Source organism: Passer domesticus, chromosome 4 (assembly GCF_036417665.1).
Source record: "Passer domesticus isolate bPasDom1 chromosome 4, bPasDom1.hap1, whole genome shotgun sequence".
Lineage (NCBI taxonomy): Eukaryota > Metazoa > Chordata > Aves > Passeriformes > Passeridae > Passer > Passer domesticus.
Genome location: NC_087477.1, coordinates 56,054,874 through 56,075,574, shown reverse-complemented (window position 1 = coordinate 56,075,574; position 20,701 = coordinate 56,054,874). Strand labels below are relative to the sequence as shown.

Here is a 20,701-nt window from a genome sequence, read left to right as displayed (position 1 = left end):
TGAGAGGACTCATCTGGGCTTGAAAATTGTATAATGTGATGTGAGGAGAGCTAAATGTGCTTAAAAAACCTGAACACAAATATGTGCTTTCATCAGTCCCATTCTTTAGCTGATGGATCAACCTTCCATGAAACAAAAAAACTGCTGTTTCCAAAATGCTTGTAAGTAGCACTGCTTTCTTTTTCTTTTATATATATTTATATATATATATATATATATATATATATATATATATATATATAATAGATACACACACATCTCTTGACTGCTGTCAAATCACAGCACAAGTCTCTTTGTTCTCAGATGCTATTTGGAATAGAAAATGGAACAAAAGGAAAGAGAAATAAGGAAATAAGAAAATATCTTACAGTCCAGACTCCCTCTTCTAAAAAACCCTCAAACAAACAAACAAACAAACAAACAAAAGCTCACCACCTATAGACTATTCTCCATTTTCCAATTCTTGTTTCAGCTATTTTCAATTTAAACTGCTGTAGCCTAATGCAAGCCTCAGTGACTTCTTCTTCCAGAACTGCATTTTTGTACATAAAACTTTCTGTCATCTATAGAATTTCCATACCTTAGAATCCACATCTGTGTCTATCTTCACAGAGAGGCCAGAGAAGCAACAGAAATATTCTGCTGTTGTTTTTATTGTCTTGTTCCTATGAATAGTACATTTCTGGTCTTGAAAAGGACTTCCAAATCAATGCTATCCTGGAGCTTTCCCCTGCTTTCTGCATTTTGGAATGATATATTTGAGAAGGTCAGAGAGGTAAAGAGAAATTTTAACATTTATTTAGGACTTTCTTCCCCTTTAAACAGTAAACCTGTTTTAATACCACTCTTTTTCTCTTTTCCCATGCCTTTATTATCTTGCCATGCTTTCTCTTTGTATGCTCCCTTTCTCCTCCTGCATTTTGCTCTACCGTAGCAGCAATTATTATCTCGAGCAATAACCCACCCCATGCTGCAGTGGTGGGGGGAGATGTTTCTCTTCCCTTTACACTTAAAAAAAGGGATTAAGAGAAGTGTAAAGACAGACTACACAACAAAAATCAAAAGCCAAAACCCAATGGAAATAATTAATTTTCCTAATTTTCCCTCTCCTGTGCAAAAGGAAGCAGCATGGTCTGCAGAGTGAATGGGAAGCCCAGGAATATCAAATCTATTGCTTCAAGAAACAGGGCAACTCCTCCACTGCATGGAAAACACTGAGCCAAAATATGAAAAGCCAGTGTTAGTAGATTTTTTCACCATTTTTTTATTATTCATTTTGGACATCTTGTAATTTTTTAATTTGGTTTTGACAAATGACTGAAGACTGAACAGTTATTTAGAGTTCTCTGTGGGGGAGTCAAAGTCGTATTTGCAGTTAGAAGCTGGAACAATTTGCAGAGGAAAAGTTACACTTATGTTAATGATGCATTTTAGAAATGCACTATAAAAAGACATGGACTATGACAATTTTTTTTTTTTTTTTTTTTTTTGGTACAAAGCTTTAAAACTTAATCCAGAGACATAGAGTTTGTCATTATTTCCTATTGACTTTATTGGGGTTTGAATCTACCCTACTGTACTGGCCCATTTTCACCTCTTTCTGCCATAAACAGAGATACATATTCAAATAGAGAGTTCATTGTCACCTTCTCTCTGAGAAGCACAAAATTTATACCAAGGTTACTGCTTTTCTCCTTCCTGATGCTGTTTTTTAAAAGAGCAAAGAAAATAAAGGACAAAGAAAATTTCAAGGATATAAAGATACAAAAATGATTCACAGGCCTGTTGGAGTGAGATCCAAAGCAGGGCCACAAAAATTATTATAGGGATGGAACATCTCCTCTATGAGGAAAGGCTGAAAGAATTGGGGTTGTACAGCCTGGAGAAGAGAAGGCTCCAGGGAGACCTTAGAGCAGTACCTAAAGGTGGCCTACAAGAAAACTGGAGGTAGACCTTTACAAGGGCATGTAGTGCCAGCACAAAGGTTACTGGCTTTAAATTTAATGAGGTTAGGTTTAGCTTGGTGAGGCACTGGCAGATTTCTCAGAGAAGTTGTGGATGTCCCTGGAAATGTTCAAGGTCAGGTTGGATATGGGGCTTTGAGAAAGCTGGTTCAGTGGAGGGTGGCCCTGTCCAGGGCAGGGGAGTTGAATCTAGATGCTCTTTAAAGTTCCTTTCAACCCAAACAATTCTAGGAATCTATGATACATCTTCATCTGTATTTTTCTTTCCATTTCTGAGGCTTAGGGAGAAGTCTCCTGACTGTTTTTACTGCTGTGACATGACATAGATTTACTGCCTGTGCATCCTACACATCCCTGTGCAGATCAAGCAAAGCACTTCCTTTCTGTCTGTCAAAGGCTATTGCAACACTGTGTCTCAGTTATCCTGGGGAGCATGGAGCTGGAAAGCATCCTGATTATTTTCTTCACAATATTTAAATACTTTAGATGACCCTCTCCCCCAACACAAGTAAATGCCCCCATATCTTGTTGGGTTCCATGGTAACATGGGGAATATTATTGCAGCTGTTTCTTTTAATACTGTGTAGTCATTCTATTTTCGTTATCATCAAGGGTCTCCCACCTTCCAGAGATCACACAAAACAACAAAAAGTCTTGCCACTATATAAGAAATCAGAGCATTAATTTACCAAGCATGAATGAGAATGTCAGTCATGAACTAAAAGGAACAATATTCTGTTATTAATAGGGGTTTTAAATTGTTATCTTTATACTATTTAACATTCTAGCTCTGTTTTTTCTTCAGATTTGTAAAAGAAAATAGTCTCATTGGTAGAGAGAGACAAATAATGAGTGCAGTGATTCCTTTCCTATTTAAAAAATAATGTAACAGGATTGGATAATTCGCATTTTAATTTTATATTTTAAATACATTAATTGAATGACAAAACATCTGAGAAATCAAAAGCTGTTAAGGAGCCTATCATCTAAAATCTTTCACACACAAGTGTCATTCTAGTAAGACAGACTAAAAATTGTATTTACCTATGTGTGTTTTCCTTCTTATATAACTTCTGCTGTCACGAAGCAAATAACCTTCCCCTTGACACAGTTTAAGTAAGTCACACAGGAAGAATCCTGATAAAGGACAGAAAAATTCTTTATGTTGCCTATATTTTTGTTATTTGTGAAGAAAGGAGGATACTTAAGGGGACAACTCAAGGGGAAGCTCAGCTGAAGATCTAAGAGTGGGTGGGAGTTAAGAAGGAGGATTTGACTTACTAACTGTTGGAGTGTTTGGGACAAGAAAACTAAGTAAACATCCCCTGGAAAGAAAACAATTTATGTTCTGAAATATATACTTAGAAATAAGTTGTTGTGCTAGAATTCAGATCTCTCAGTGCTAAAGAATGACTGCATGCAAGCTCTCAAAATATCATAAGGCACAGAAAACAATACATCTTGCCTTCAGTAAGGCATCTCTTATGCTTAAGTCCTGCTTTGCATTATGCTATAGGTGATGCTGAAAGCTGAACATCTCCCTTGTGGGTCTCTCACAACGAGGCATACATGTGACTAAAAGAAACTTTTACTCCTTAGATCAAGTCCTGCATTAAATGAAGCCGGCTAGCCCCAAGGCCAATTTTTTTCATATAAATTGCTGTCACTGCTTAAACATGTCAGAATTGAAGACACTTCTAGAGCTGGACACTCCTAAAAAAAGCTAAATCCACTTAAAGTTTCCCGAAAATTCAGCAAAACCTTCACATTTCAATTTTTAATTTTTTTTTCTTAGTTAAGTAGGCTAGATTTTATTGTGGTTAATGGACTCTGATCAGACTGGATATACATAAGCATAAGATTTTACCTCAGCTCTTCTGAAACTATTCCTGTCCTGGCCTGTATAAGAAATATATTGCTGAAAGATCAAATAATACTTTCAAAATCAAACACCATAATCTGAAGCTCTGTTAAAAGTTTCACAGGAGACATAACTATATTTTACATAGAGAGCTTGTATTAAATTCTAGGTTCAGTGTGGGCTGTGTTGAATCGGCACACTGCATATGGCGGATTTTTTTTCACTTATTTTCTATTTCTCTTTTACTGGCAGTAGTTTCCCCAGATTGGACTAGTCCAACCCTGAGTAAAATGGCTAAGAATATTTTTTCTTGCTGTATCAGCTGCCATGTTTTAGCTACTTGAGACTTATCAGTCTATATTACTGTTATATTATCCTATATTACTGATAGTTTTATACAACTGTTGCTCTTGTACAAAAATTGTTGATTTTTTTAGGCATTGTGAAGCGAGTTGCTGTCTGGATATTGATGAAATCAGAGTAGGGCAGCAGGCAGCTTAGTGTACACAGACCCACTAAATGCTCACCTTGCTTTTTGTCAGAGCCCTTGCAAGGCTGTGCTGTTACCAGCACTGACACTGCCCAGGGTAAGCACAGAGAGAATTCGTCTGCATTGATGACACCACCACAAAACCTTTTACATTACTCTGTAACTCTCAAGTGGCTTGTAAACAAGTGCAGTTTAAACATGAATATGCAGTTTAAGCTTATTCTGACAAGATACAAAGGAACTTGAGAAGTGTAATATGCTTTTATGGTAGATGATATAACAGCACTGTAATTTAAACTTTACTAATGCTGCTGTAGAAATAAAGCCTACACTTCTTTAAAATTGGGTTTTCTTAACATAAGTACTGCATTTAAATGCAGTGTCTGTTGTTTTCAAAAAATGTTTGAAATAAAACTGTACTATAGTCTGTGTATGAGGACAAAACAATTGAAAAACAAATTAAACTTATTACCTTGCTGCTACTGTAGACGGAGGAAAGGAAACACACACACACCAAAAAAATCCATCAAAAAACCCCAGAAAATCTAAGTTTCTCATCAGCCATTCTATATGTTCTCCCCATCCTTAGCAGGATTCCTGTTTGATTATTCTTGAAATTAGTTCTGATATGTTTCCTATTTAATGTATCACATTTATTTAAAGTTGTACGGTAGCACCAGATGGAAATGCTAGGACCAAAGGAAAAAAGTACAAGAGACAGTGTTAATTACATGCTGAAAACGTTCTAGCTTTCCAAGAAAAAATAATTTCCAACTTCCAAAACCTTGCTATTATTTTCATTAAAAAAAAACAAAACAAAACCAACAAAGATAAATAAAATAAAAATCTTAAAATTTTCAGAGTACTGCTTTTGAATAATGTTATCCACAATTTTAAGACAGACAGACCATTAAATAGAAAAAAGATTTGTTTTACATAAAGCAAGAGAGTACAAAAGCACAGCTTTTGTAATTTTGGTAATATTGCAGTTCTACAAACATATTGCATAGTATGTGTAAGAAAATAGTTCCCATCTTTTTATATATACTTCTGTACACAAGAAAACCATTAACATGAAGGTTACAAACCAAAAATGGTTAGCAGACCTTTACTGAGTAGTGTTTGGAACAATACAGCACTCAGATTTTGACCCAACTTTCATGTGCATTACAGTGAATCAGCTGATAACAATTCCATAGTCCAAAGTTTGTGGGTTTTTAATTTGTTTTTTATTTAGCAATTATTTGGAATCTAAAAACAAAGCAAAACAAACAAATAAAACCAAAACCCCCTAAACGATACATTATGTTAGCAACCAAATATTTCAAACATCTTTCATTAAATCCTTCTAGACATTTATGGCTCTATCTTCCAGACTTAATAACTCTCTGAATCTAAAATGCTTGAAAGTGAATTCTTTTATCCAATCAAGCCAATTTCTCAAGCAAACCAATATAACTTCATTTCAGAGAAGAAAGGTCTTGGCATGTTTTCTTAGGAACACCAAAAGACCCCCATATGCATGAACAGTAATGTAAATGCAAGACACTGAGAAAAAATTTAAACCCTGGAAAAAAGTAAAAATCTACAGCTCAAAATGCTGCACAAATCTAAACTATGTTACATTTCATGTTGTAATTACAACTTTTCATCTCTTCATTCCAACAGAATTAGTAGAAACAGCAGTGTCATAGTGTTGGATATAATAGAAGTGTCTGTCTTTGGTCTTAACACTTAACCAATGAATGAACTGCAATACAAACCATACAGCTGACAGTGCTCAGAGAGGCTGGCTGATGCTTTTAGTTTTCTCCTTTTTTTTTTTTTCTTCTTTTTTCTTTTGTTTTTTTTAACAAGAAAGAGACAGCATCCTATAATACGACACAAATGGTTTTTTACAGGAGATAAATCTATTGTATATATTAAACACATGTAGCCAATAAGGTATTTGCAGATATTTCATTGCTTTCATAAGGATAGCATCTTAATTTTTAGTATGGTTAATGCATTGAAATCACTTTTTGAATACTCCTTGAAATCATGTGGGCTAGAAATACTTTTTAAAATACTAAATTTTTCTTCCCTTCTTACAGTTTTCAGTGGATTTAAAGAAAGACATCTATATTATGAAATTTACCAGAATATAAAGACTTCATGAAAACTTGTTAGTCTATCTCATAGGTTGTTTAAGCTCTTAAATATGCTCTACTTCATATTGGCAGGACTCTAATAAAGAACATCATGACAGTGTAGACATACGTGAAATTACTGGGCTGGTTTTTTTGGAGTCCAATGTACTATCCACATATCTCTTCTGAGTTCTCTTCATACAAAGTGGCAAATTATTCAGTCTTGCTGTTAAAATTAATCTAGTAACAAAAGGGTTTTCTTCCTACCTGCCTATTCCCAACCAACTTGGTGTAAATTTTATTAAGGTTGGGTCCTTCCATCCTGTGAACAGAGACGGTTTTTAAACAAGTAACAGGTAAATAATCTCAGAAGGTGAATAACAAACAAATAGGAATTTTTCAGTGGAAAATTCATGACAAAGTATCTGCAAGTCATCCTGAAGGTTTATTTGGAGAGAAAAAAAACTCCTTAGCTTACCTGTACAATCTGTAGGAAGCCCCATTTTAACTCACCAAATAGATTAGTCACTATATTTGTTCATCTTTTAAGCAACAGGTGTATGTAGGTGTGCACAGATAATGAATACACACAGATGTGTCCTCATACACATCTTTATACATTTCCTCCTGAAATTCATGACTGTCTCTCCACCATTCTATTACTTGTGTGCATAAGAAAAAGGCATCTATATCCCTACAGTTATAAGAATGTATTGTATGGCTACACTTTTCCATGTTTTATTGTCACCTTCTTTGTCATCTGTAACTCTTTTTGGCCCTCTTTCTATCTGAAAAATCCTCTTGCTCTAATATATTTTCTTGCAATATTTTCTAGTATAATTTCCTTCAAAGAAGAAAAATCTCAAATAGACAAGTCAGCTGTTAACACCCTTCTTTTGAAGACATCAAATAATCAATTCAAAATCTTCCTTTAACTGTTAAAACCAGCAAATATAGAATTCTTGCTATGGGGTAAAATTCACACCTCTGAAGAGGGCCTATGGTAAGGGAAGCACCAGTCAAGCCGTTGACACGTCTTGTGCTGGTCTTCTACATAGGAGTGAATTTCACCTGAAGTGAAAACAAAGTCAATCTTATTAGGTGGTAATAAGATGCCAAGGCAATCACCATACTAGTTAGCTCATTTTCATTTCTTTTTCTCTAAAAAAATATATTTTTTAAAAAGTGTGTAGAAGTACCCACCTTGCACCATCTCCCCCGGCTTTAGAATTACTTTGCAAAAGCTTTAATTTCATTTGTGACCTTAGATTCAGAAGCCTCTAAAAATACAAACTAGATAATGTAATTTAAAGAATAGAACTTAAAAGCACACTTACCTCACACAATCAAGCCATCTTCCACAATAGGAAGCATTTTTATATTGTTTTACTTTCCTGGGTTCTGAAAGTTTCAAGATACTCTTGTTAATCAATGCTGTGACAAATTTACCAGCAGTATACCAAAGCATTTTTTATAAGATTTCAATTAACAATGGTGCCAAATAGGTGTGAACATTGATACAAGAAAGAAATCCCACATGAAATTTGTCAAAAAAGAGTCAGTAATGAGATCTGAGTGCAAATGTGGCTACATAATTTAAACAGAGACCTGGTAAAGGTAATGTAATATCGACCTACTTTTTAATACCAAATGTCGTTCAATATGTGGTTTTATATATACTACTATTACTTTGAAACCTCAGCAACAGATGGTAAACAAAAGAGAATAATAAATGTTTATGTCATACAAGTTGTTAGTGCACTGCTTCTCAGCACCACACGTTACACTATTACCAATGTTTGTACTGTGTTCAAGTGGCAGCAGAAATAGACATTAGACTATAGACATAGTCAGAAGATGGGCAAGAAGTACCTTTGAAGATTTCTCTCTTGGTTTTGTATTTGCCAATTATAAGACCCTTGTGAAGAGCAATACACTGATCAACAAACATATCATCAGAATTTCTTTCTTTGCCCTCTTCTTATTTTCCAGAAACTGTATGTTCTACTCAAAGCAATCACTTCACATGCAGTGGCCATGAAAATATTATATAAGGTCATTCAGATCTGACAAAGAGCATTTCTTTTTAACTTTTAAAGGAATATTGCTGAGCATTTCCAAAATTTACGTAGTGTACAAAACCCTAGACTTAGTAGACAAATAGTAACAACACATATTTAAAGAAACCAAACTCAGGGAGGAATTCTGTCTCTTTTTGTATTAAAAACCATTTACTGAATTTGTTTAGTAAAGCAAGCATCACACAATGCTTTAAAATTTTAAAATTCAGGGATAAAAGTTTACTTCCAAAAAGATGAATGGAAAATTGTGCTTTCAGACAGTAAAGTTACTTATCATACAGGGGGAATCAACTCATCTCACCATCAGATTCTGGATAAATTAATGTACTCTCTCTCTGTCTCTCTAGATATATATTTATGTGCAGTTCATATCCAGGTCCTGCAAAAATCTAAAACTATGTGCTTCACTTCAAGTAGCAAAGGCACCTGTGTTATTGTCCCTTTTGGAAAATAAGGTGATCTTATGTTCTAGGTTTCCTGATGAAGAATACATTGGTTTCTGGATATCTCTCTCCCATCTCTGTGTTGAGTGGCAGCACAAGCCACAAGAGAAGGCAGCGCTGTACTCCTGCTTACAGCGGAAGAAGTTGCTCTGCAGGCTGCTTGGAGCGTCGGACTTGTCACAAGGGAAACCCAACTGAACTGTGAAGCAGAGGGATAGTAACAAAAGGCTATTCTGGTGTGAGGAAAACACGGAGTCATTCTAGCTCCACAAGCAGATGTTGCTACTGGATTGACATGTGGAGCCTGCTCCTGCTGGGGACAGGTAAAGTTTACCATTGGGACAGGCGCAGAGCTCATAGATAGTCTGGCGAGGAGCTGAAGAGCTGGGTGAGGAGGAGGAGGAGAAGGAGGAAGAGGAGGATGATGAAAAGGATCCCACTGGTAGATTTCCCAGGCGGATTGTATCTGCGTTTAAAAATATCTAAAAAGAGGGAGAAAAAAAAGAAATACATAAATTTCTATCAGCAGTGAGATATATTTTAAAGAAGTGCTTTGAGGCAGCTGTGATTTTTTAGAAATATATTTAGAATTTTAGAAATATTTTATTAGAAGTATTATAAATATATATTAGAAATTCCTCTTTTTAGAAGTAAAAAAGCTGTCAGCATTTATTGTTTTTCATCTCTGTGTAGTCATTTCTGCATTAATAGTTATTATGACAATGTATGCAATTACTTCATCGACATGCTGATTCAGGTACAAATATTATTATACAAAAACATTTAGACAATATTCTTGAGTAGGTTGAATTTTCACTTGTACAATTTATGATTAACACTTATTCATTCATGGCAACAGCATATACTTGCTCTGGCAGAATTTGTATTTTAATAAGTGTGAAGTGATATTAAAGCACATTCCCTAGTGTGCTCCCGTAAGCAGTTGAAAATATGTGCTGAACTGTGATAAATTGTAGGGGCTTAACAATAGCTACTTCCAGAGAATAATTAAATGAGGTTACAAAGTCAGGAAAGGAAAGAGAAAGAGGAAAGATTTCAGGTTAAAGTCTTATTAAAAAGGCCATCAAGATATTCCCATTTGTTTTTGAACATCAAGTATGATTAAAAAACATTGTGGTTTTTTCAATCTGCCATTGGAAATAACATGAGTCAGTATGAAACTGTAGGTACCAGTAACATTAATGAATCTCTGTTGAGTCCTCTGGTACTTATACTTACATTTGCAGAAAACTGCATGTCTTCTGATTCAAACAGATGAGTGTCCAACTGTTCAGAATTTATTTTTTATTTATGGAAAGAGTAAATAAGAGCTAAAGTAAAATCAGTTATTGTCTCAGGAGCAGACCAAGAACTTCTAGAAGACAGGTAACAAATCAAAATTACATTATGCTCTGGAGGTGACACTTCAAGATTAGGAAAAGGTGAGATCTGTAAATACAGGCTAGTGTTTTTATATGGTATCCAAAGTCAATGAAGCCAACTTGACATCATTGTACCACAATTTTCATAGTACATGTAAAGAACCTAAAGAAGTATGGAAAGTATTGCCTTTTTTTTTTTTATTCTGTAGGAGAAACGTATTATTTTATGATAAAATAAGTGGTATATGGCAGCAAAGCAGTGCAGAAGCACTACTGAGCTCCTGCCATAGAGAAGTCAGGAATAGCAGGATGGGAAAAAAATAAAGTGTCTGGATAAAATCCATACAGGAATTTATGCATATTCATGTTTCCATCCATAGCAAAAGCATTGTAAATGACTGGAATTATTGAAAGTAATGTAGTCTGAAAGTAGCCCCAAACACTACAACTCCCCATCACTGTAAGTTCTCCAGTTCCCACAGCAATCATACTGTCGTGGGAGGAAATACTCACAAAAAGGGACAGAAAGGGAGAATCTCAGAGGCAATGGTGACGTCTGCATGTCACAATGCCTGCTTTAATTCACATTGTGACCGATAGAGGAAGTGATCACAAAACTAAAATGCAGCAAATTATTATCTTTGTTCTGTAACTTATATATCAAAGGAATGATGTATTTAGACACACACATACACAATGTTATTTGGAAAGTCCAGTATTACAGACCTGAGACAATTAGTAGTCACAACCCCTGCAGATATAGTCTTTATGTAAGAAATGTGTTGGAAACACTTTAATAATGTTCTGCTAGAATTATAACTGAAAAAAAAGATTACACGTGTTAAAACATGCTGCTCAGCTAAAAGTAAATGTGAAAATAAGAATAGCAAAAAGAAAATAACAGATGGGGAAAAAGAGTTTAATAACAAACTAGAAACTAGGAACTGGTAAAATGTGGGAAGGAAACAGAGGACACAATAATGAATGGAGTGACAAATAATTAAAAGTATTCTTTCACTTCTCATATCAAGAAAAAATAAATAACAACAGGTCCATTATTAAAGTAGTAACAGTAGAGTTATCAATAACACTGCATAAAAATCCAGTAGCATTTAACAATGCAAGGTCTATGTAAGTCTATCTTTTGTACTAATAATGCTCAGCATAGTTCTGTACTTGGAGAAAGATCAAAAATTGATGTCAGAACATGACTGAGATAAAATACTTTCAATTTCAACAGTAATTCAACAGGATATTAAACTGGAGCCAGTAATGTCACATACTTTTAATCAGCAGTTTTTGATAACTTTTAACAAATACAGCCAAAAAAAAAATCTGAGTGGCCTTTTGGACTTTTAATACTGACTTTCAGTAAGCCTTGTTGTCATGGTTTAACCCCAGCCAACAGCCATGTGCCACACAGCCACTCCCTCATTCACTCCCCCACCAGAAAGATCAGGAAGAGGCTGGAAGGATAGAAGCTGGAAAACTCATGGGTTGATAAAGACAGTTTAATAGTGAAAGGTATGCACACAAGCAAAGCAAAATAAGGAATGAATTCACTGTTTCCCATGGGCAGGCAGATGTTCAGCTATCTCCAGGAGAGAAGGGCCCCACCATGTATAATGGTGACTTGGGAACACAAACATCAGCACCCCAAAGGCCCTTCCCCTCATTCCTTCTTCCCCCAGGAGCTTTCTATAGAGAGCCTGATGTCAGACAGTATGGAATGTCCCTTTGGTCAGTTGAGGTCACCTCCCAGCTTCCCATGCACCCCCAATCTCCTCCCCAGAATGGCAGTATGAAAAACAGAAAAATCCCAGGGTCTGTGTAAGCTCTGCTCAGCAATGGATGAGCTCTTTATACTTTTGGCAGACTGTGTGACTGGCCATTTTAACAGCTTAGCTGCAGTCATGATGGGGAAGGTTCATGAGAAATCTGTAATACAAAATTAAATGGGTTGTAAAAGGCATGTTTTGATTCAAACAAAAATTAACTCGAAAAATCAGAGACCCTATGTGGCAGAGTTAAATCTCTTGAACTTTATTCCATTATTTGCTGTGAGCTCAATAATTTTTCTGTTTGTTTACATCAGGACAGCCACACTTCTACAATTTATCATTGCAGGTACTCTGTAGTGTACTGCTCCAAGACTTTAATGCAGAGCACTTTACTCTGATGTGCATTACAATACAATGTAGCTCAGTTATTTTTCTCATTAAATGAAATTATCTTTAATAAGCATAGCTATGCAGGCTTTTCCACTAGTACTTATGAACTTCACACTGTGACATACAACAATCCAGGCTTATCTGGTATCCTAATCCTGCATGGTAGCTATCCAGTCCTGTCCCAGCATACATCCCAGAGCATCTGGTGAGCAATGTGGGTACTAGGATATGGTGTCTGAGAAAAATTGGACTGCCTTCTTAAGAGGGTGATATCTGCTGCAGTGAGTCCAATTTAAACCCATCCGTATAGCTACACCCTGGTGAAACCTGTGTTGAAGAGGATTAAAAAGGTGGTTTAAAGCCAGTATTAAAGTCTACCTTGTACATATGCTGTCAGGGTGTCCTGGCTTGTAAAATAAGCATGTATTCTATTTTGCCATCTGTTGGGGGTTAGGCAGTTTTTCTTATCTCTTTCAAGAACAATGACACTGCCAGGAAGACAATGTCCTGCTAATGGGCTATTGAATCACTCACTGTGGCTGGTAAGATTAGTTACATCATCCCATTGAGAGATGCTCCACCCAGAGGGAGGAGCCAAGCATCCCTGCCACCATAAAACAAGCACTTCTGAGACCACAGACAGCCTTCTTCGCTGGATTTCCGAGAGGAATCAGGAACCGAGGCCCAGCTGCTCCTTCGCCGCATTTTCGGAAGGGATCTACACCCTTCTGCAGATCGCCGCTCCAGGAGGAGCAGCCACCATTTGGCTGGACTGCTACCAGCACCCTGACTTCTCAGGGTGCCAGGTTTTTCTCACTCTGCCAGTGGTTGTTTTGCTTGTGTTAAATTACATTGTTATTTAGTTTTTTTCTTCCAGTAAAGAACTGTTATTCCCGTTTCCCATATCTTTGCCTGAGAGCCCTTTTTAATTCTGAAGTTGTGATAATTCGGAGGGAGGGGGTTTACCTTCTCCGTTTCACAGGAGGCTTTTGCCTTCCTTCACAGGCTCCTGTCTTTTCAACCCAAGACAGATTTTGGCGCCCAATGTGGGGCTCGAGGGCATTGAGAAAAAAAAAAAGGGGATTAACAGTTCTTAGGTAGCTTAACACAGGGTTATAATGAAAGATGAAATTTAGAGATGCAACATTTCTATCTATTAGTTAAGCAGGAATCCAAATATACTGCCAGAGTATCCCAACATGTTAGGAATTTCAGTGTACCTATTTAAGGATTTATGTTTTCTGTCCTCTGATCTGCAAAAAACTGAAATTCATGGCTGAAAAGTCCTCCAACACCAGTAAAACTTAAACTACTTACTGCTTTATGCTTGATGTTATCGGATGTTTTAAGAGAAGGGAAGAAATGTCAAAAAAAATTAAACAGTATGATATTTCTAGGGAACACTGCTGCTAGATGAAAGTAGTCAATGTGTACATGGTCTTTCTCTAATCTGTTTTGCTGTGAGAGGTATGAGATAAGCCATTTAATACCTCACATGCATCAAGGCAGTGCAGGCCAGTCATACCCTCTGAGAGTCTCACTCCTCAGCAGATAAACAGGCACAAATAAAACCAAAGCCTTCTTTCCTTCCTGAAACATTGTGGGAGACTGACTGGCAGATTGCAAGATGGAAAAGGCAGTTGCTACTCAGAGAAATGTTATTTCATGGAGAGCAGAATGCTGAGCAGCATCATGGTCTCTAAATACTTAAGGTTTAGAAATCCCAGATCATTGCTTTGTCATGTGCATCTCAGTACAGAGAAAAATACACTAGTTCTATATGGTTTAAAAGTAGATCCAATTTCTGACTAGTTAAAGAATCAAACTGAATCAGCCTAGTGTATCTGATAAGAATGGAAAAGTGGTACTCTTTTTATATACACTTTTTGCTAATGAAGATCTGCCATTCACCTGCTCATCAGACTGTATTGTTAATCTGAACATTGAGAGGGAAAGGGAGAGGAGGGCAAACCAGAAAACAAAGAATATCTACGAAACAAAGAACTAAATTGAATGAGCAAACTTTCAGTGGTACTATATAGGCATGAGGTAAAAAGCAGATACTTGTACAAGCCTTAAATACAGAGAGATGAACCTGTCATCTATAAAATTTTCCAATGGGTCTTAGTCAAGAAAGCAAATGACAGTTTAAGTTGATACAGCCAAATTAAAAATTTTGGATTTATAGACAATGAAGAATTTTCTGTATCCAGGTACTCTTCAATTAAACAAACAACTCCATAGGGCTGCAAAGGCATATTTCAGGTCTAATGTAGACAAGAAATGGCAGGAAACTGGAGGAAGTATGAAAAAAAAGAAGGAAATCAGATTAACTGGTGTTAATCAGTATGAGAAGACAGCGTAGTGATGTCTCACTAAACAATAAACTTTTAGGATTCCCTTAAATATTCAATTATTCTGAATTACACGAATGCAATGTTTGGCCTTAGTCTTTTTGCTATTCTGCATAGGCTATTGGAAGCATCTTAGAAAGAAGATTATACAGATTAGGTCACTAGATTCAACTATATAATTTTCATAAGCTGATGTGTTTCAATATTCAAGGTTAAGGTGAACTATAGCATAAATTGAAGTACTTTAGTTTGCATGGACCATTTATTCTAACACTTATCTGTGGCTTTCATTAAATCTAAATGACAGTTTTGTGAAAAGGAACAAAAAATCATAATGAAAAATTAAATTATTATGTTGATAGCATATACTCAGGAAAATTTAAACACATGGTTGCACAATATCTGGAACCATATTGATCATAATGATTAATAGTTTTGAGGAACAGTTAAACAGTGAAATTAATGTAATAACTGAGATAAAACTGAATATACTAAGCATTCAGAGAAGACCAAATTATCTAGTACAAACTGTGTATTGAAAATGTGTTCTCTACAGTGCTAGGATAAGTTGACAAATGAGACCTTCAGGCCTAAGGGTGGCCTGGTGTGGTGAAAGTTCTCTTTCTGAGATTACACCTGGTACAGCTGAGCACAGCCGCTGTGGCAGCACTGCTCCCATTCCCGTCTCCATGGTACGGCTACAACTACTGACAATGGAAAGGGATTTGAAAAATAACATATCCATTAAAAATAACACTGTACATTAGTGAAATGTACAGTTCATTCTTGAGGGAAGAATTTATGTTTTGACTCATCAGTACCAAAGAGATACTTGTGAGGGTAAGGTCATTTTAAGTACAAATTTTTGTAAATTTAATAGACAAAAGTATATATTGGTACTTCTGAGTTATAACCCCAATACAATATGTGGGTGCCTACTGAAGAAAAACACTTTCTGGTGTATTTATTATTTCTGTTTTTCTGTTCTTTCTGTGAAATAATTTTCAGTCTTTGCAAATTCATTCAATCTTGGACAGATGTGACTTCTTTGTGGTTTATGTAAACAATCCAGTAAAGAAAATGTACTTGGAATATTTATGCTTAATTTACAGAGTACAAAAACTTAATTACCATTTAAATAATCATTAGATTAAAAGGAATATTGTATTAAAAGATACATAATAAATTATTCATTGTCATTTTTACCTTTTTAATAAAATTTCTTATGATGTGAATCTTGAAAATTTAGCCATGAAAAAACATTTTAAATATGGGTGTTGTCAGTTAAATTTCTTTGCTTTTGTATTTTTTGATTGTAAACTGGTACAGAACAGTGAGATTTTTTCTATAAATAAATGACACATGAATAACTGGTTTGAAAATGAAAGGGTTTTTTAAAAAATAATATGCATTTGCTTTTAAGTATCTGTCAAAACACTCTAATAGAATTTTTTAAATCTATAATTTAAAAAATATAGAAAAAAATTCCCTTAATTTTCACTAATCTCTTTCTTCACAGACAACAGTAAGAAGTCAACTGCTTAATACCATGAAAAAGGCTTTGAAAACAAAATGCATCACATGTATTACATAATTTTTGGTGAATAAACAGTGACTGAGCTCTAGACCCTGCCATTGCTTATTGTCTATTGAACTCAATTCATGCATACAATAATTTAATTTTTTTGAATACATTTAATCTCAGACTAACATAACTTGGTTGAATTGAACTCATCTATAAAGTGTTTTTGTCTTTGATCAACCAGTCCTCCATAGTTATGGCAAGCAGCATATACAGCAAGGTAATTCAGTTTCAGTGTATCTACTTAATTTAAAATGTCCTGTTTCTTTTTTATTTTCTGTTTGAGAATACAAGAAAATCCACAAAAATGCCACCAAATGCTATAAAATTGTATAGTTACTTGAGCTTACAAGTGAAGATTACTACAGTTTTATTAAATACTAATAAATCTTAATTATTAATCTCTGTAAAATGCATCTCCTGGATTTAGAAGTGGATAGGATTATAGATCAAATGTTAGTACTATATGCATTTTTTAGGCTCTACAAAATAGTATTGTCTGTGTGTTTCATTAAATGTGCTGTGCTAAAACAGTAAATATAAACTTGGCCTCTTGTCTGCCACACTGATTTTGACTAAACTTTGTCTGTTAAAGAATGTTCCTCATTTTTAATTTGACAGCTATAAGCCTTACCATAATGAGGCATCAGCCTCGTTATGTCAGAAACAACAAAATATACTCTACAAATGATACTACGATAGAGTGTAATTTGACAGGGAAATAAAAGGGCATAAAGAGGTAAATAGGAAAAAGGTCATAGACAAGGTGATTAATATGAATACATTTATAAAAATGAGAAGCCTCTGTACATCTTTCTCCTTTTATTGACTTCATCTTTGACACTTAACCGGATGCAATGAAAGTGCAGAGCATAACTTGCATAGAAGCTCCTTGGAAAGACACATAGCAGTTGCTCAAGGTTCCTGAGAGCTGAGCCTGCTTAGCGTCCTTCTGCTTCAGAGACTGATGCAGCCAATACCCCAGAGTGCTGTGCAGCCCCTCAGAAGGGCCTCAGCAGGCTGGAGAGATGGGCAGAGAGGAAATTCAGGCAACGCTCCTGCACCTGGGGAGGAGTAACCCCGTGCACCAGCACAGGCTGGGGATTGACCTGCTGGAAAGCAGCTGTCCAGGGAAGGACCTGGGCGTTCTGGTGGCCAACAAACTGTCCAGGAGCCAGCAGCGTGCCCGTGTGGATGGGAAGGCCAGTGGTGTCCTGGGGTGCATTGGGAAGAGCATTGCCAGCAGGCTGAGGGAGGTGACCCTGCCCCTCTGCTCAGCCCTGGTGAGGCCACATCAGGAGTGCTGTGCCCAGCTCTGGGCTCCTCAGGGCAAGAGAGACACGGAGCTCCTGGAGCAGGTCCAGTGGAGGGCAGCAAAGATGAGTAAGGGATTGGAGCATCTCTCTTGTGAGGAAGGCTGAGGGAGCTGGGCCTGTTGAACTTCAAGAACAGATATCTGGGTGGGGACCTCATCAATGTCTATGAGTATCTGCATGAAGAGATGATCTCAGAGAAAGGATCCAGGATCTTCTTTGTGGTGCCAAACAATAGGAAAGAGGCAATGGGCAGAAACTCTTTCACAGAAAGTTACATCTAAATATGAGAAGGAACTTTACTATGTGGGTGACTGAACACCATCACAGATTGCCCAGAAAAGTTGTGGATTCTCCCTCACTGGAGATATTCAGGAACCATCTGGACACAATCCTGTGTGCTCTAGAATGACCCAGCTTGAGCAGAGAAGTGGGACCAAATGACCCATTGTGGTCCTCTTCCAACTTGACCCATTCTGTGATTCTGGATGGTCAAAACTATTACAATTCGTTGTTAGGCCAATGAGTGGACACCATCAAATAGACCTTTCAGATTGCTACCTTTACACAATTATGTGTTTCAGGTTCAATTCAAATGTTTTTATGTCTAGTAAAATCAAGTATCTACAGAATTCAAGATTGATTTGTGCTTTTGCATTACACTTTTATTTGAAAAAGCAGTCATTGTGCTGAAATTCCAGACAAGAAATCATCTTTTTCTTCTTATGGGAACGAGTGGATTCAGCTGTAGCCTGAAGCTTCACATTTCATGTTCCTTGTAAATGATTGCTGCTTTAAACCATTGGTTATGGTTTATTTATAGAATAATACATAGTTCACAATTAAATGCCGAGTTATAATTGAATCAAAGAATTCTGCTGATGCCTCGGCTCACAAGGGTGCAGCTCAAGAGCTTTAGAAAGGGCAGCAGAATCTGAATCTAAATTACAGCCCCCAGTATTCAGTCTGGGATCACACACTATGATGCGTAATAGGGCTAAAAGGATTATTATAATACTGCAGTAAATAAAAAGAAAATGTATCAAACAGCAGAATTCAGGATGCTTGCAGAGGCATTCAGTTTGTGATGTGGGAGGCTAAAGATTATACTGCATAGAAATAAAGCTAGAGGAAAAGTATTTCATAAACACATTTATGTTCTTTAAAATATTCTGAAGTTATTCTTAAATAAAAGGAAAATCTATTTTTCTTAGTCAGTAAATGCATAATGCTCTGTAACATGGCTATAACTGGTTAATTCCAGATGCCACATAGCCATTTCCTGTCATAACAGCAATAACTTTGATAGAGAAAGAAAATACAAATTCACTCATCTTTGATGAGTTTTTGAAAAAGTTTTCAAACATTAAAAAATTAAATTTCACTAACTAGAATAAAAATGGTACAAAAGCTCTTGCATGTCTTTCTAGTACAAATTGTCTTATCATGAAAATGGTTCACAGATCTAATTCACAAAGACAACACTAGTTTTTTGTGGAGGAAACCTGACTTATAAGGGATTCAGTTCTTAGGCTAAAATGATTATTTTTAATACAGATACTTTGTAATTTTAGAATGTGTTTTCTTAAAAATGAATAATGATAAAACCTTTAAGCATTTTTTTTATACTGTCTGCTAATGTGGTTTGTCTGTTAGGCTGTAAGCAGGAAAAGCAATCAATTTTTGTTGTGCAGATATGTAATCCATCGAATGTTTACCCTGGTTCCTCACACCCTAACGTGGCTATAGTAACTTTGCACAGCAGCTAATGCTCTTGTGCCTGTCATTTGCCTTCCTAAGTGTTTCTGCATTTTCCTCTAACCCTCTCCAGTGGAAGAGATTAAACAGTGGACTGTTGAGGCATTGGTCAGACTGCAGGATAGAATTTCTCTGTGGATTTTGGCTGCAGTCCATTTCAGATCTTGTTGAAATTGGAAGCATTCAAGACTTTGAACTTTGTCCGATGTATATTGAACACTTCATTGGGAAAGAGTGGAGAAAGGCTGGTAATTTGTTTTTTGATAATTTTCAATCTAACATCTGTGTAGGAAATTGTAGATGTGCAAAGTCTTATCACACAGAGAAAATAATGATTTTTAATGAGAAGGTCAGAAAAGTCAGCTTTTCACTGGCATTTTTTTACTACAAAACATTTAATACTGACTTGAATTCCAGTTCTGAATAATACATAATATAGGCATTATATCTTTTTCTTGGATTCCCATTGTCAAAGTACAACTGAGGTCATAGGACATTGTTTCCAAAACTACCCTTCCAAGAAGGTATAGTAAATATTTAAGAAAAATGAGAAGTCATGCAATTAAATTGCAATGCTGATCTTGAGAAAAAAAACTGATGGATCCACAGATAAAATATTTGTATGAAGAGGTGTATGATGCAAAGCAGAGAGAATATAGAAACAAGCATTGCTTAAAGAATAATGGGAGAGTAAGGAATGGTAACAATCTTTCTGTTGGCTTCTCTTTTCTTAACCTTAATTTTAATTCAAGTTTTGCTTTTCCCCTCCGGCAATATCATGAAGGGAAAGAACAAAGAAATACATTCTATTTGTAAAATTTATGTTAATAAATTTAGGAAACACAATAGATCTTCCCAGGTAGGGATTTATGAAAGGGAGAACAAGACAGGTTACAGGAAGATCTAGACTCAAAAATACCCGCAGAAAGGACAATGATGAGGTAGGACAATATTTACTATTAAAAGAGGATTGGATTTTTTACTTCTATCTCAGCAATGTTAGGAAACAGCAAGAGAGGTGGTAAGTAAAGATGAGAGACTGGGGGAAGAGCCGATTTTGGAGAAACTCAAAAATAAGGTGGGGCGCGTGGTATACAAATATTTGAGACACTAAATTAGGAAAACACAGTGTTTTAATTGTGCTGGACAAATACTTACATCAATAAAAAAATG

General features: G+C 35.9%; 1 protein-coding gene across 3 annotated transcripts in view; it reads right to left on the bottom strand.

The window, feature by feature from the left end:
• Window positions 1-212: 212 nt before the first annotated feature.
• SGCZ (sarcoglycan zeta) overlaps window positions 213-20,701 on the bottom strand; it is a 395,468-nt gene continuing 374,979 nt past the window's right edge. For all 3 annotated transcript variants that reach the window (XM_064418070.1, XM_064418068.1, XM_064418071.1), the window contains one exon: window positions 213-9,450. In XM_064418070.1, the coding sequence (XP_064274140.1) occupies window positions 9,229-9,450 (222 nt within the window). In that variant the 3' untranslated portion in view covers window positions 213-9,228. The remainder of the gene's footprint in view (window positions 9,451-20,701) is intronic.